Here is a 16,820-nt window from a genome sequence, read left to right as displayed (position 1 = left end):
CAATCCCTCCACCCCGCTAACAGCAGCCAATTTCTGACTTCTATCGCCATGATTTCCTGTTCTTGTAGTTCATACTTTTGTGTGTGGTGTTTGAGCGGCGGGGGGCGGGGTGGTTCTTTTGCTCAGCATAATGTTTTTGATATTCAGCAATGTTGTGGAGCATATAAGTAGATGAGTAATATTACACTGTATTTGTATACCAGAATTTATCCATTTTCCTGCTTTTGGACATTTGGGTTGTTTCTAGTTTTGGAGGGAAGTGTTTCTTTGTTTGCTTTTGGTTTTGGCAAATATGAATATAGCTGTTATGAAGATTCTTATACAAGCTTATGTGTGGACATATGTTTTTATTTCTTTTGGGTAAAATACCTAGGTGTAAAATTCTTGGTCATAGGGTAGATATGTGTTTATAAGAAGTGCAAATAGTTTTTCAAAGTGGTTGTACTATTTTTTACCTTCCCACTAGCACTGCCTGTGAGTTCCAGTTGCTTTGTATCCAGTGCCAGTGTTTAGTCTTGTCATCTTTTAATTTTAGCTGTTCTAAGGATGGCATTTCATTGTGATTTTCCTTTTTGACTAGAGATGCCAAGCACCTTTTCTTCTTCTATAAAATTTGTTTCAGCTTTTTGCCCATTTTTAATTGGAATATCTCCTGATTTGTGATTTGTAGGAGTTCTTTATTTGTACATTCTTATTAGACACCTGTTTCATTAGTTTCAGTAGTTATTCACTTGGTTATCTTCGATTTCCAACTAAGCAATTATATCTTCTATGGAGAATCATACTTTTGCTCCTTTTTTGTAATAACTTTGCCTTTTATGTATCTCCTTATTTTATGGCATTGGCTAGAACTTCCCAAACTGTTGACTAATAGGAGTGATAGCAGGAATTCTTGTCCTGGTCTTGAATTTAATGATACTGCTCTTAGTGTTACATTATTGTTTTATTAGGAATGGATGTTGGATTTTATCTGATATCTTTTCTGTTGAGACGTTTGCATGATTTTTCTTTCTTAATCCACTAATGTGATTTACTAATTTTGAAACATCCATGCATCTCGGAATAAACCCTACTTGGTAAAGGTGTATTATTAATACTGATAGATTTTACTTGTGAATATATCATACAGGAAACTTCCAACTATATTCTTACAAGAACTGGCCTGTAGTGTCGCTTGTTTGGTATTGTTTTGGTGGAGGTGCTTCCTTCTTTTGCCCTTCTTTTGCGCATCTTTGCCAGATCCTGGTTTCAGGGTTATACTAAACTCAGCATAAGAGTCAACATTATTTTCTCCTCTGGAGTAGACTTTTCAGTAAATCAGTTTACATATGTCACCTTTTCATTCCCATTGCCCTATCCATTTTACCCTCGAGTAATTTCCTTCATCTCATACCTCCCCTTCCCTTATTGTCATAGGCTAGGGCTGAGCCCCAGAGGATCCCGAGCCCCCTGCTTACCTGCTCTCAGTGCCACTGCTGCAGATACAGGCTTTGTTGGCATCCTCGGCTGCCCTGAGTTTTGAGGTTTGCATTTTATTTTGGAATGAGTTCTCATGTACTGAATCGGAGGGCATTTAATGAGAGCATCGAGGGCAGCCGCAAGCTCAGCCCACACTGACCCTGTGCCATGAAATCACTGGTAGTGCCCCATTTTTGACCTACAGAAGGGGAAGTTTCACATAATTCCGCCTCATACTTGGCCTCTCTCGCAGATGTCTGGAAGCAGCCTCCGCTTTTTCTCTCTTGGAGACTCTGGAGGGAGATACTTATGTCAGGTGTGATTGGGGCCCATGGCCTCAGGGAACAACTACCTGATGAACATTTTTAACGTTCTATTTACATTTTTCTAGATTGTCCTAGAGGCTTTTGCTTCGATATCCTAGAGTTCCTGGGGAGAATATTCAGTGAGGCCCCTATTGTGAACCTCCCTAAACAAAAGGAACATCCTACACACGTTATAGGATCTGACTAGATGCATAGCAAAAGCAGGTCTACGGTGGAAGCAGTGGCTAATGCAATAACCAATTGAAATACTTCTTTTTTTTTAATTTTTAAAGTTAATTTTATTTATTTTTTATACAGCAGGTTCTTATTAGTCATCAGTTTTATACACATCAGTGTATACATGGCAATCCCAATTGCCCGAAATACTTCTTAATGATTAAGGAGGCCTTATAAAATCCAAGACAATCTTAAGAAATTAACTGAAAACAAGGAAGCTTGAATGGCGTAGGCTGCAAGTTTATTGCAATGGTTTCCTCTTGGTTATCCTGATCCTGCTTTGCCCTCAGCAAGTTCTCTACACAAAAGCTAGACTAATCCCTTTGACTTTTAGGTTGATTCTTATTATTTTTGCCCCAAATCCTCTGACAACACCCCGTGTCATCACAATAAAAGTCAGAGTCCTCCAGGATTTGGACCCCTTCCCTGCATTATCTCTGACCTCATCTCCTACTACTGTCCCAAACATTTCCTCCATTCCGGCTACACTGGAGCCTCCTTTCTGATGTTCAGACACACTCCCGCCTCAGCACTGTTTTCTCTGCCAGAGCCTCTTCCCCTAGCTACCCATATGCCTGCTGCCTCACTTCCTTTAGGTCTTCTTTTAAATGTTGTCGTCTCTGAAGTCTTCCCTGACCATCCTATTTAAAATTGCATTTCCTTCCACAACCTCCTATCTCCCTGTAATTTTTTGGCAACACTTTTTACTGTTTAACATCCAAATAGTTTACTTGTTTATTGTCTGAGTTCTAGAATGTTAACTACAATGGAAACGCAAGGGTTCTTATCCTTTTTGCCTCCTTATATGCCCAGCACCTAGTGTAGTGCCTGTTACATGGTAGATGTTCAACAAATACTTACTGAATAAGTGAATGAATAAATTTAAAGGGAAGACTTCTTTTAAACATTCCCAGGTTCTCCCCGACTTTGCTCTCATCCTAGGTGAATGAGAACTGTGCCTTTTGAGAGAAGAGAGAATTCCTACACAACATAGAGTAAGTCATGACGCTAGGGAGTCAGGGAATTCTTCACATGATCAGGGCAGCCTTGGTGCCCAGGTTTGTCACCTAAATCATCCCAACACGTGGAATGGCTTTGGGCCATTGCCAGGAAGTAGACGCTCTGTAGCAGTTGACTTAGCCTTCCCAGAAATTCCTATGAGTCTCAAAAGGAGCATTGGGAGGAGAAAGCTGCAGACCCTCTGATGAATCCTGGGAGTTGGAGTGGGAGGTTTGTTCTGACACTCTAATAGGATTGTTTGACACATTCTAAAAACCGCCACCTTTGAATGAAGACTTCGGGCCAGAGAAAGCACATAGAGGTAGAAAGACCCATTCTTGACACTGGTGAACTTTGTGACCATGGACAAGTTGTTCAACCTCTCTGCTGGTGTCTGATCACTTTCTGTAGCAACAAGGGCTGTACCTTTTCAAAAGGACATCTTATTTGTCTTTTTCTCTGTGTAATTCTTTCCATAGCCTAGGAAATTCCTTTTTTATTAAATTTAATTTTTTATCTTACATTGGAGTATAGTTGATTTATAATGTGTCAGTTTCAGGTGTACAGCAAAGTGATTCAGTTATATATATCCATTCTTTTTTCAGATTCTTTTCCCGTATAGCTTATTATAGAATATTGAGTAGAGTTCCCTGTGCTGTACAGTAGGTCCTTGTTGATTATCTATTTTATATATCGTAATGTGTATTTGTTAATCCCAAACTCCTAATTTACACCTCCCCTCCACATTTCCCCTTTGGTAACCATAAGTTTGTTTTTGAAGTCTGTGAGTCTGCCTCTGTTTTGTAAATAAGTTCATTTGTATCAATTTTTTTAGATTCCACATGTAAGTGATATCATACGATATTTGTCTTTCTCTGTCTGACTTACTTCACTTAGTGTGATAATCTCTAGGTCCATCCATGTTGCTGCAAATGGCATTATTTCATTCTTTTTAATGGCTGAGTAATATTCCATTGTATATGTGTAGGAAATTCTTTTCTATCTGTGTGTCTCCTGTATCCATCCGGCTTGTAGGTCAGGATGTAAGAGCGTCTTCAAATGTGGGTCGAGATAATGGAGAGGAGTCCTTGCTCTGTGTTCTCCCTGATCAGTCTATCTTTCCCTTCCTGTAGAGACTACTGCTATTCATTCATTGATGCATTGCATTTAATATTTATAGACCTACCCCGTGCCAGGCACTGCACGGATAAGGAGTTAACACATATATTTCGGACACTGTGCTAAATGCTTTCCATGTATTTTTTTAAATTAATTTATTTATTTTTGGCTGCGTTGGGTCTTTGTTGCTGCATGCGGGCTTTCTCTAGTTGTGGCGAGCGGGGGCTACTCTTTGTTGTGGTGCGCGGGCTTCTCACTGCGGTGGCTTCTCTTGTTGCGGAGCACAGGCTCTAGGCGTGCGAGCTTCAGTAGCAGTGGCACGTGGGCTCAGTAGTTGTGGCTCATGGGCTCTAGAGCGCAGGCTCGGTAGTTGTGGCATACGAGCTTAGTTGCTCCGCGGCATGTGGGATCTTCCCAGACCAGGGCTCGAACCCATGTCCCCTGCATTGGCAGGCAGATTCTTAACCACTGTGCCACCAGGGAAGCCCTCCATGTATTTTTATTTATTTATTTTTACTCTTTTTTTTTATGAAGTATAGTTGATTTACAATGTGCTAATTTCTGCTGTATAGCGAAGTGACTCAGTTATACACATATATACATTCTTTTTTTATATTATTTTCCATTATGGTTTATCCCAGGAGATTGGATATAGTTCCCTTTGCTATACAGTAGGACCTTGTTGTTTATCCATCCTAAGTGTAATAGTTTGCATCTAATAACCCCAAACTCCCAGTCCATCCCTCTCCCTGCCCCGCCCTCCTCCTTGGCAACCACAGGTCTGTTCTCTATCTTTACACGTATTTTTAGTTCGTTTAGTATTTAGAGAAAGAGAGGGAGGGAGACTATTACTATTGTTTTTATTGGAAGTGCATCTGAGATGCCCCCTGATTACACCTACACTACCCTTTATTGTAACAAAATCTCTTGTTTCCCTAAAGAGTATTAGAAAATTTTAGTGGACGTGGAGGGAAACGGTCTAATGCTTATGTGTAAAAGAAAGGCAGACCCTCTTTTGCTAAAGCTCCATTTGACCTAGTTCTTAAATAGGATCCAGTCAAGGTAGCTTCTCTCTCTCTCTTTTTTCTCTTTTCCCCTCTAGGTGCAAAGGCAAAAGCAAGTTCCTGCTGATGAAAGGTGTGAGAAGGTCAGCCCTGAGGGTGGAAATGTGTGACCAAGGGAAGGCTCTGGAGGCTTGTAGTTCCCAGCTCAGCAGCTCCAAGCTTCCTTAAGTCTCCACCACACACAAAAAAGAGAATTTGGCCACCATCCCCTAAGATTCTCTTGAGCTATGCAAGGGCTCCCCACTTGGGAGTGCTGTAGGCTCTGCAGTCAAGCTTCCTGCTTGGGGTGTGGCTTCAGCACTAGCTAGCTGTGTGACCTTGGGAAAGTTACTTAACCTCTCTGACCCAGGGTTCTCTTCTGTGAAATGGCCAGGGCCCCAGATAAAAGTGCCAAAAGGAAGAAAGTATAGCTCCTGCCTTCAGCATCTAATCGTCTAAAACAAGTATCTCTAATTTCATGTAGTAATAGAAATGTGGACAGAGGGCTGCCAGAGCAGACAGCACAGGGTTGGAGAGACATGAAGGCTGCACAGAAGGGATAACTTGTAAGCTGGGTCTTCAAAGACTCAAAAAAACCATTTTGCCAGCAGAGAAGTGAGCAGAGTTGCTCAGGAAGAAGAAACAGCACACAAAGGAATGAAAGGGTAAGGTATGTGTAGGGAGTAAAGACTAGTTCAGACTGATTGGAGAATTGGACATGTTAGGTAGGAGAAATAACAGGACGACGGCTGGAGAAGTTGTCTTTCATAGGATATGCTAAGAGTTTCGCATTTGAACCTAAAAGCATCTGGGATCTATTAAAGGATTTAAGCAAGGAAACAAAATGGTCAGATCTGTGTTTATGTGAAGGATGGATTGGAAGAGGTAGAATTACCCCCGACTAATCTTTCAGAGACCAAGGCAGGTAGGAAGAGTTGTAATCAAGACACATTTTGGAGGTCAAATGAAATGGCTTGGTGACCCATACACTAAGCTCTAAGAGTGGTAATAGGGATGGAGGAACAGTTCATGTGGACAGAAGAGAAGTGGGATCGTAGTACTTGTCTCCAATAAAAGGTTAAAAACGCCCCGTGTCCTGGGATTATCTGTGGAACAGGTCTCCATCCATGGTAGAATAAAATTAATGTGTTTTTCTTTACGATTGTTCATTGCACTGAGCTTGTTGGTTTAATTCACTGACTGTTACACTTCTCTTTAGACGGCATCTTTCCTAGAAAATCTCATCCTCCTGTCTCCCCTAAACTATTCTTAGTTTTGATGGAGATGTTCAGGATGACAAAGATGCTTAGAATGCCCGGTGAATTCATAATTTTTTCCAACACATCTTAATGGGTTTTTTTTCTTCGAAAGCCAGTGAAACACATTGTAGCAGCCGGAGCCACCACGCAGCGCCCAAGTTTCTGAGGGTGCTCTCATGTTCCCAAATTTCATCTCCAGTTCCTTTTTTTTTTTCTATTAAGGATTGATGGATCTATAAAATGTCTTTTCAGAGTAGATTATTTTACCTTCAAATTAAATACTAAAGCCTTTTCTGTAGCCCTTTAACTTTTGAAATTTGCTGTCTTTGTTTTCACCAAGGACAGTCTTTGACAAGACATGCTCCCTGGGAAGATAGGAGTTTGGAAAAAATCATGTGTGAATCTAGAAGAATTTATTAGGGCAGCGTGTTGAGAAAGAAGAAGTCTCAGCAAGACTCTGATACGCAAAATTCTTGTGCTTGTGGTACCAACATTTGGAATTCACCTCCTGTTTTCCATGTCTCCTTTTAAAGTATACATGTTCCTAAGGTGCTGAATTAAGCATTTTTAGTCAACAGCTCTCACCATTTCTGACCTCCTAGTCTCTCCACATCTTCCCCTCAAACACAATTGCACACACCACCAAATCCTATCTCCTTCATCACACTTCTGACACAGTTTCCTTCCTCCAGAACTTGATTGCCTCCTCTTGCCTACCAGCTGATGTCTGAGATCAGGGAACTGCAGCATATCAGGGCTGGGAAAGGCTTTACGTTTTCCAACCACTCCATTCCTCCCTAAAGCAGAGACACCAGCTGAACAGACAGGGAATTTGCCTCCTTCAGAGACAAACAGACTGTGGACTGTGATAGAGGAGAATATTCTAAGTCTTCCTATGCCTTCCCCTTGTTGGCCCTGGTTCTAAACCTTGGAACCATTAAGAACAAGTTTAGTCCCTCTTCTTTGTGACCCCACTTCAAATATGTGCTGACAAGAATCTCATCTTTCTTGAATCTTTTCCTGAAAGCTTAACAGTTCCTCATCGTTCCTCATGTAATCCTGACCCCCTCCCATGGTGGTCGCTCTTCTCACCATCTTCCAGGTGATTACGTATCTCTAAAATGGAGATGCCCAGAACAGAATTCAGGTTTCGGATGTGTTGTGGCTGGTGTATAACCTCCCTCCCTAGACTGTATCTCTATTGATGCAGCCTAAAGCAAAATTAGTTTCTGGTAGCTCCATCACATTTTGATTCAAAACAAGATTAAACCATAAAGCCTTTTGCTTTCACATGTGTTAGGTTGCATCTGCTTCAGAGGTTGCACTGTTGACTTTTTAGGCACTGAGATAATTGATGTTGATAGATACATATCGTTAGGCTGTAGCCATCTCACCTGCCTGTCAGCATTTTTATGGATCTTGGTTCTGGAGTCCAGTGCACTCATTATGCCTACGTGTCATGCTCAAATTCTGTCTTCTTCTAAGTTATTGATAAAGTCACAGAACCGGATAATACCCAAGTTGTGGAATCACAGTCGGCACCTTTACGTATGGTTGTCCAACTGGATATGAATTTGCCATGTTTTACTGTCATCTAGCCTAAATTTATCCAGATCATCTATGAGGAGATCAGGAGGGAGCTGACCAGATGCTGGGCCGAGGTCCACATTTACTGCACCTACAAGAGTGCCATGATACGTGAGTCAAATAACCCAAACCAAAAAAGGAAGTGATGTTAGTCTATTATCACCTGCTTTTAATGAACCCATGAAGACTCAATGATGTTTTTAGGGCCTTCGGAACAATACTTTTAAAATAATTAATCCTGATACCGTTTCTGAGATGAGCAGCAAACTTGCTTTCCCAGGAAGAGGGCACAGCCCTCTACTCTTGGGTCTGTGGTCTTCCTCTTTGCCTGGTAAGGCCCTGACCACAGCCTGTGGTGAAGTGCTGCCTGTCATCCTAGGCGGTCAGTTCCTATGGGGCACAAGCCAGTCACCAAGCTTTCCCTTTACCGTCTAGTGCTAAGAAAAGCTGAGCACCGAGAAAGCCCTCGGTGAGACGTGGTCGGCTGAGTGTGTCACAGAAGAGCGTGTCTGCCAAGGGCACCACTTCTTGCCTGGCTGTGTTGGGTAGTGTTTTGAAATGTGAAATGCTCAGATCTCCAGCCGTCCTGTCATTCAAGACCAGCCAGAGCCACTTCTTTTTCACAGGAAGGCAAAGAAGTTGCTCAGATTGAGCCGTTATCATTCTTATTACCATTAAGTTCTTCTTTGTAGTTTTTGTTGTTGTTGTTTGTCTGTTTTTGCTGCACTGCACGGTTCGTGGGATCTTAGTTCCCCGACCAGGGATTGAACCCCGGGCCCTCAGCAGTGAGAGCACAGGGCCCTAACCATTGGACCGCCAGGAAATTCCCTCTTCTTTGTGTTATTATTATCATCAATGCTATCTGCCTTTGCCATTCTAGGATACAGCCGCCGGCTTCTTGTGTAGTAGAGTTGTGTGGGAGCTCTCCAGCCCCTAGGTCATACTCTTAGAAGCCTCTGAGGGGAAGCCCCAATCATGTGGGGAGGTCAGGAACTGTGCACGATGTCCCCTCCACAGGTGGAACCAGTCCTCTGAGTCCTCACCAGTGCACCTGTCCAGACTGGGAATCCCAGACTCAGTCATGTTGCAGGGCATGAAGCATGAAGATATGTAAGCAAGCAGGGAGGCTTCCTTCCAGCTTGAGCAGCTGTGAGCCATATAGCATCATATGATATGAGCATATCATAGCAGCCATCCTGACTCATGGACTCACTTCTCCTTTTGTCTTCATGGTTCTGCAGGAGTTACATAAGAGGGGTGGTGGTATTTTGGAATAGGGTAGCAGCATAGAGATGGAGAAAATTGGACAGACTCTAGATATTTTTGAAGGGAAAAATAACATGACTTGCAGATGTGGGAGGGTAAGAGAAGAGGAGGAATGTAAATTTGATGACTACCAGATTTGGGGAGCTTCTGGGAAGATGTGTTTACCAAACTGAGATGAAAAAGACAGGTAGGAAGTCTGGGGGTAGGAGAAGGAAATCAGCTCCATTTTTGAAATACTAAGATTGAGATGCCTATTAGACAATTAACTAGACATCTAAAGAAAGCACTTGGGTGTATGAGTTTATAATGCAGGGAAGAGGCTGGGATGAAGATATAAATGTTGGAGTTGTCCATACAAAAGTGGCATTTTAAGCCAGGGAACTGGGTAAGATCAGATAAGATAGTGATGTGAATGTTTTTGTTGAGCCGTAAAGTGCTTTACATGTATGGGATGTTATTCTCCTGTCCATTCCTAGCTGAGCATATCATTAGTCAGAGTAATACTTTCTAACGTAGGGCCAGTCCTATGGAATTAGATCTAGAATCATTTGAGGGAGTGATTCAGAAAAGGAAAAGGAGTGAGCTGATGGCAGTCCTCTCGCAGTTCCCTGTGAGGGCTGAGGGGTTTACTCGTGCCCCAGCACCCGCTGAGAGCGTCATCCTCCAGGAACACTTCCAGTGCAATTAATCATGTTAATATCTATAAATAAAGTGCAATCAACAGTTACTTTAACAGTGCATGCTAATTATTGGTAGGATCTGTCACTGAAAAGAGGTGTTTTTGCCAATTTTGTCATGTCTGGGGCAAGCATCAGGAATACAGTTGGAGTTTCTGGGAAAACTGAATGACCAAATCGTTACCAGCTCCCATGTTACAGGTGGGCCAGGTTTGGGCCATCAGTGTAATTGTTACAGTGAGAATTAATGACACTTGAGGGAAATGCTGCAGCTGGGATTTCCTCTCCGCTTGATAAATAATGATTTCTTGCTGCTTTATCTTGCAAGGGTTTTTGTTTTTATAAGAGCCTCTGTGAGAACAGGATTTCTCAGTGAGTCAGTAGTGCTGGGGAATATCAGGGTGGGTGGTGACCAAATGTCCCATAGCTTGGTGGCTTCCTGGAAATTTGACCCAAAGTCTCGAGGAAGCTAGGCTACTGGGGCTGCAGCAGATGTCCAAGAACCCTTGCACCTCCTCTTCATTTATGCATCAATTCAAGAAGTACTGACTAAACTACTTCTAAGTGTCAGCCACTAGGAGAGAGAGACACACACACACACACACACACACACACACACACACACACACACACACACACACACACACACACACACACACACACACACACACACACACACACACACACACACACACACACACACACACACGGATAAATGGGACTTCCCCTGGAAGAGTACAGAGGCCAGTGAGAGTGAGAAACATGTAATCAATTGTAGTAATAATAGCCGCCTCGTATTTACTGCAGATGCAGGTTTTCTCAGTTAATCTTTTTAACAGCCCTAGGCTTTAGGTATTAATTCTAGTTTCCAAATGAGGAAACTGAGAGCAGAGAACTGAGAAATTATGTAGCTTATCTAAGGTTGCATGAATACTAGGGAGGCACTAAGACTTGAACTCAGCTTCATTCTGTTGTACTATATGTCCAGGTTTCAGGGCCTTTAAATAACAAGTCCTCTTTATGTTTTATACCCCCAGCCTCAATTCCCACTCTTCCAAGCACATACTTTCAACTGTTTCTTGCAAAGTATACCTCTATATTTTTTCAAGGATCTATTTTATTTAATTTTAGTTTTAGATTTCTATTTAATTTTATTGTGGAAGTTGAAGATTTAGCTCATAAATGCACTGCACAAACACACACACTCTATCCTCCTCCATCTTCTCAAAATAGTAATATCATAAATTTGTAGAGATAGTTATTCATATCTATATCATTATTGCATAAACTTAGTTTATAGCTGAGCCGTGTAGTGTGATTACATTCTTTGTTCCCCCAGGAGTCGGTCATTTGTATCTCTAGCCTGCCTCTTCCCCCTGATCTCCATACTCATATCTAATTGGCTACCTGACATCCCCGTTTGGATTGTACATATAACGTATGCAGAACTGAGTTCTTGGTCTCTCCCATAGCCCAGTGCCTTCTCCCTCACCATTTAGAAATGAGGGTTAATGGCAGTTCCACCTTTTCGTTAACTCAGGCCAAATATACTGGAATCATCCTCTTTCTGTCATTTAATCTATTAGAAAATCCTGTTGTTTCGTCTTCAAAATTTGATGACCTCTCACCACTGCTTTCTCTGGACCAAGCCACATCGCCTCTCACAAGGTCCGTTGCAGTCATCTCCTAACTGATGGCCCTGCTGCTGCCCTTGTCCCCTCAGTCTGTTCTCAACACAGGAGTGATCCTGTTAGTCACATTGTGCTACTTTACTGCTTCAGTCCTTCGAATGACTTCCATTCCCACTCAGAGCATAAGCCAGAATTCTTTCGGTAACCCGAATGATCTGGTCCCTCACAACCTCTATGACCTGACCATTGTTACTCTCTGCCTGTCTCACTATCTCCTTTCCCTTCCGCAGACATAGCAGGTACACTCCCACCTCAGGGCATCTGCACTTGCTCCTTGGTCTGCGTGGAATCTCTCCAGTTAGCCGCATACTGGCTTTCTCACCTTGTTTCTCCAGGTCCTCACTCAAAAAGGCACTCTCTTGTGAAGCCTTCCCCACTTAACATTTTATTTAACTCCTCAACACTACTTAATCCCTCTTCTCGACTTTTTTCTTCTCTGTATTTTATTATACATGTGTTATTATATGTGTATTTATGTGTATGTGTGTATGTGTATATATACGTGTGTGTGTCTGTATATAATTTATTTTGCTCATTATCAAGCTTCACACATAAGAAATATGACTCACGATGGCAAACGACTTTTGCCTGTGGTTTTCTGATGGCTTCCCAGCACCCTGAAGAGCACCTGGCAGATAATTGCATTCCATCAATGTTTGTTGAATGAAGAACCTACAAATGAATTATCTTGGTTTTATTTGCTGTGTGTATGTTCATGTGCCTATCAGTAACTTGTCCCAAACTCTGTCAGATGGTTTAAGTCTCTTCATAAATACATCAGATTTTATTTCTTTCTGTAGAGGACAGCCTTTAAGGGCATAGAGCAGGGAGTGGGTGGAGAGGCAAATGAAGAGAATCGGTACATAAGACAAGTGTCCATACGTGCATGAGTCAGTTTCTGAGCTCTCTATACAACTCCATGGGTTTATTTGCCCTGCACAAATACTACACTAGGCCAGTAGCATTCTAGTTAAGTTTTCCTATCCAGTAGAGTAAGATCTCCCAATTTGTTCTTCTTCAAGAGAATCTTGACTGCTCTAGGCACTTTGCGTGTCCAAATTAAATTTAAAATCAGTTTGTCAAATTGTAATCTGATTGGAATTACATTTAGCCTGTAGATCAGTTTGGAGAATATCTGTATAATATTGAGTTCTTCCAATCTGTGAACATGGTATATCTCTTCATTTATTTAGACCTTCCTTAACTTTACTCAATAATGCTTTATCTTTTTTCTATAAAAAAATAGTGGACATTTTGGGGAAAATTTATTCCAAGGTTTTCATGTTTTCTGGTGCTATTTTAAGTGAGGGTTTTTTTCTGGGTTTTTTTTAACCTGTTTTTTCTGGTATATAAAAATGAAATCTATTTTTTTTACTTATGTTATATCCATCAATCTACCAATCATCAAGAAACATGCTTATTAATCCTAATAATTTATCTGTAGGTTTTAAAATTTTCTTTTCTTTTCTTTTCTTTCTTTTTTTTTTTTGCCACGCCGCACAGCTTGTGGGATCTTAGTTCCCCGGCCAGGGATCAAACTCAGGCCCTTGGCAGTGAAAGTGCAGAGTCCTAACCACTGGACCTCCAGGGAATTCCCCAGGTTTTTAAAAATTTCTTTACACAGAGCATCATCTAACAATAAATGACAGAATGAATTCTTCATGTCAAAACTTTATACCTTTTATTTCTTTTTCATACCTTACTTCCCTAGCTAGGACCTCAAGTACAGTGTAGAATAGAAGTAGTAATGTGTCTTATTTCTTATGTTAACTGGGAAGCTTTTCACATTTCGCCAGTACGTACACCAGTGCCGCAGCCTTGTTTTTAGAGGCCCTCCATCAGATAAGCAAATTCCTCTTGCATATCTGGTTTGTTAAAAATTCTTATCGTAAATAGATGCTTGATTTTTATCATATTTTTCTACGTTCACTTAGATAATTATATGACTTTTCCTCTTTATTATGTTACTATGGGCAGTTATATTTTTAAAACTTCATATGTTAAATTAACCTTACGAACTTGAGATAAAACATATACGAGTAATATATTATCATTTTCATGTTTTTCTGCATTCAGTTTTCTAATATTTTGTTCAGTTTTTTAAAAATCTTACTTCATGAGTGAAATTGGTCTGTAATTTTGCCTTTCTTGTAATGGCTACCTCCAATTTTGGTACCCAAAATATGATATCTTCAAAAAATAAATTGGGGTGTATTCCCTCTTTTCCTCTTCTCTAAAAGTGTTTGCATAATATTGGCTCTATTTGTTCCATAAAACTTTAATAGAATTCACCAGTGAACCCAGCTGAGCCAGACATTTTCTTTATGGTGAGGTGTTTAATTACAGATTCAATTTTTTTAATGAGCCATAGAAATTTGGAGTCTTTAATTCTTCTTATATAGATTTTATGTTTTGTGTTTTGAAAAACGTGTACATTGTGTCTAATTTTTAACATCTGTGGGCGTAAAGTTGCTTATAAAATCTTTTTATTCTCTTTTTAATGCTTTTAGTGAAGATCCATAGATGTGTTGTATTTCAACCATGACATGGTGATTTTTGCCTTTTCTCTCTTGCCCCCTCTTTTTTATCTGTTTTAACAAAGGTTAGCAGTTTTTATTTAGCCTTTCCAAAGGTAACTTTTGGCTTCGTTGATTTTCTTTAATATATTTGTTTTCTATTTCATTAATTTCTGCTCTTAAATTTATTATTTCCTTCCTTCTACTTACTTTGGGTTTAATTTGTTGTTCTTTTTCCAAATTCTTTAGATAGATGCTTTGATCACTGTTAATCAGCCTTATTTTGTTCCAGGTTATGTGTTTAAAGCTAAAAGGTTTTTCCCTTAATCTGATTTTTAAGGATTTGTGTGGGTCCTGTGTGTTTCTCTTTTACTCTCATACTGCTACCGCACTCACAGCACTTCTGAAACCAAACGTGTTGGGGTTATTCCTATACCAAGCAATTCTGCGAGACCAGCTGGGTGTCCTGCAGTTCTGACACTGTCTACCTTATTAAGGACTCAGTCCCATGACACTGCCCCTGGCTTCAGATGCCAGTCACAAGTAGCAGGTCCCCAGATTACCCACAATTTCTGTCCAACTTGGCTACAGATCAGAGGTTCCCATGACCTCCTCCTCGGACTCGATTATTTGCCAGAACAGCTCACAGAACTCAGGGAAACGTTTACTGGCTTTACCGTCTATTAAAAGATGTGATAAAGGGTACAGATGCTACGTAGGGTGAGGTCTGGGAGGGTCCTGAGCACAGGAGCTTCTGTCTCCATGGAGTTGCGGGTATGTCACCCTCCTGGTATATGGATGTGTTCACCAACCTGGAAGCTCTTTGGAACCAATACTTTTGATATTTTATGGGGGCTTTCTCATGTAGGCATGGTCAATTATTAACTTCATTTCCAGCCCTCTCCCATCTCTGGAGAATGGGGGCTGGTACTGAGAATTTCAAGCTTCTAATCATGGCTTGGTCTTTTTGGTGACCAGTTCCCATCCAGACGTCATCAAGGAGCACCCCGACAGTTGCCTCACTGGAACAAAAGATGCTCCTAGTGCTCTTATCACTTAGGAATTTACAAGGGTGTCAGGAACCCTGTGTCAGGAAAAAGGAAGAAAACCAAATATATATATTTCTTGTTATAAATCACAATATCACAGCATTCCACATATTTTGAAACGTATAATTTTTATTATCATCCAGTTCAATATATTTCTAATTTTCATTGTGATTTTTATTTGGAACGGTGGTTTATTTGGAAGTGTATTTTTTAGTTTCCAAACATATAGAAACCCTCTAGTTATCTTTTTATTACAGAGTTCTAGCTTAGTTACATTATGGTCAGCTCTCATCGTATCTAACATCTCTGCCACACCCTGCAGTTAACTAACCTCCTTCCAGATGTCTTCTATGACATCAACTGTTGACCTCTGTGTGAGAATGTGTGATGGTTAGGTACACAAGTGTATGGACCACAACCACTTCTCCCCTTTTCAGTACAGGAAAATGTGTGTGAAAAGGCAAGCTGAAATAAGGGCATGGTGTTTGTATAGTAAAGGATTGACTCAGTAAGCTTGGGGTGCCTAAACCCTACCCTGCACATTCCAAAGAAAGGACTAGTCCTTGACTGAAAGATAACCTCTAAGCCCTTAGAATATCCTGACTGATAGGAGTTCTTTGTATAATAGACCTTGGACCACACCAAATATTTTTTGCTAATGGTGTGATTTATGATGGACACTTGTTTTTGTTCACCTAGGGCTCTGGGCTGTGCTGATCCCCCTCTGATGAAGGGAGTAAAGACTGACCAGCTAAGGTTAGTCATGTGGGTACTCCGTACCGCGCACAGTAAGAACCTTGGGCATCAAGGTTTAGGTGAGCTTCCCTGGTTGCTGATACTTTGCATATGTTGTCACACATCACTGCTGGGAGAACGAAGTGCTATCTGTGTGACTCCACTGGAAAAGGGCAATTGGAAACTCATGCCTGGTTTCTCCTGGACTCCACCCTATGTAATTTGTTTTTCTTTGCTGATTTAAATCTGTGTCCTTTTATTGTAATAAACCGTAACTATGAGTAGAACAGCATTTTTGGGTCCTGTGCGTCCTTCTCATGAATCATCAGACCTGAGGGTGGTCTTGAGGACCCCCCAGTACAGTGGTACTTAGAAAATATTGAGGAGACTGGGGTATCAAAAGTCTGTTGATAATGATTCTCTTTGCCTAACTTTTGTAACCTACTATAAAACCGAAGTTCAGGGCTTCCCTGGTGGCGCAGTGGTTGGGAGTTCACCTGCCAACGCAGGGGACATGGGTTCGTGCCCCGGTTCAGGAGGATCCCACGTGCTGCGGAGCAGCTGGGCCCGTGAGCCATGGCCGTTGAGCCTGCGCGTCCGGAGCCTGTGCTCCGCAGCGGGAGAGGCCACAACAGTGAGAGGCCCACGTACTGCAAAACAAACAAACCAACGTTCAATAATTTTGGCGATGTTAATATCATGCAAGTAGTGTTAAAGAATAATTCTTCAGAATGTTCAGTTATATATATCAGATGAAAATATGAGATTGCCTCCACTGCTTCATGAGGCTCCTCACAAAATGATGAGCTGTAAAAGACTTTTGCTTTGACCCTTCAGTTATAAATAAAGACAATTAGGGATGTCCTAGAAAACCAACAT

General features: G+C 41.2%; 1 protein-coding gene across 3 annotated transcripts in view; it reads left to right on the top strand.

Moving 5' to 3' along the window:
* SYT9 (synaptotagmin 9) overlaps nucleotides 1–16,820 on the top strand; it is a 186,573-nt gene that overhangs the window by 112,334 nt on the left and 57,419 nt on the right. Inside the window, exon 5 of one of the 3 annotated variants that reach the window (XM_067750057.1) lies at nucleotides 5,221–5,265. The exons of the other annotated variants lie outside the window; for them this stretch is intronic. Coding sequence (XP_067606158.1) covers nucleotides 5,221–5,265 — 45 coding nt within the window. The remainder of the gene's footprint in view (nucleotides 1–5,220; nucleotides 5,266–16,820) is intronic. 3 annotated transcript variants of the gene reach the window in all.

Source organism: Pseudorca crassidens, chromosome 9 (assembly GCF_039906515.1).
Source record: "Pseudorca crassidens isolate mPseCra1 chromosome 9, mPseCra1.hap1, whole genome shotgun sequence".
NCBI lineage: Eukaryota > Metazoa > Chordata > Mammalia > Artiodactyla > Delphinidae > Pseudorca > Pseudorca crassidens.
The sequence above is the reverse complement of the archived record's forward strand: the minus strand, read 5'-3'. Positions and strand labels throughout refer to the sequence as shown.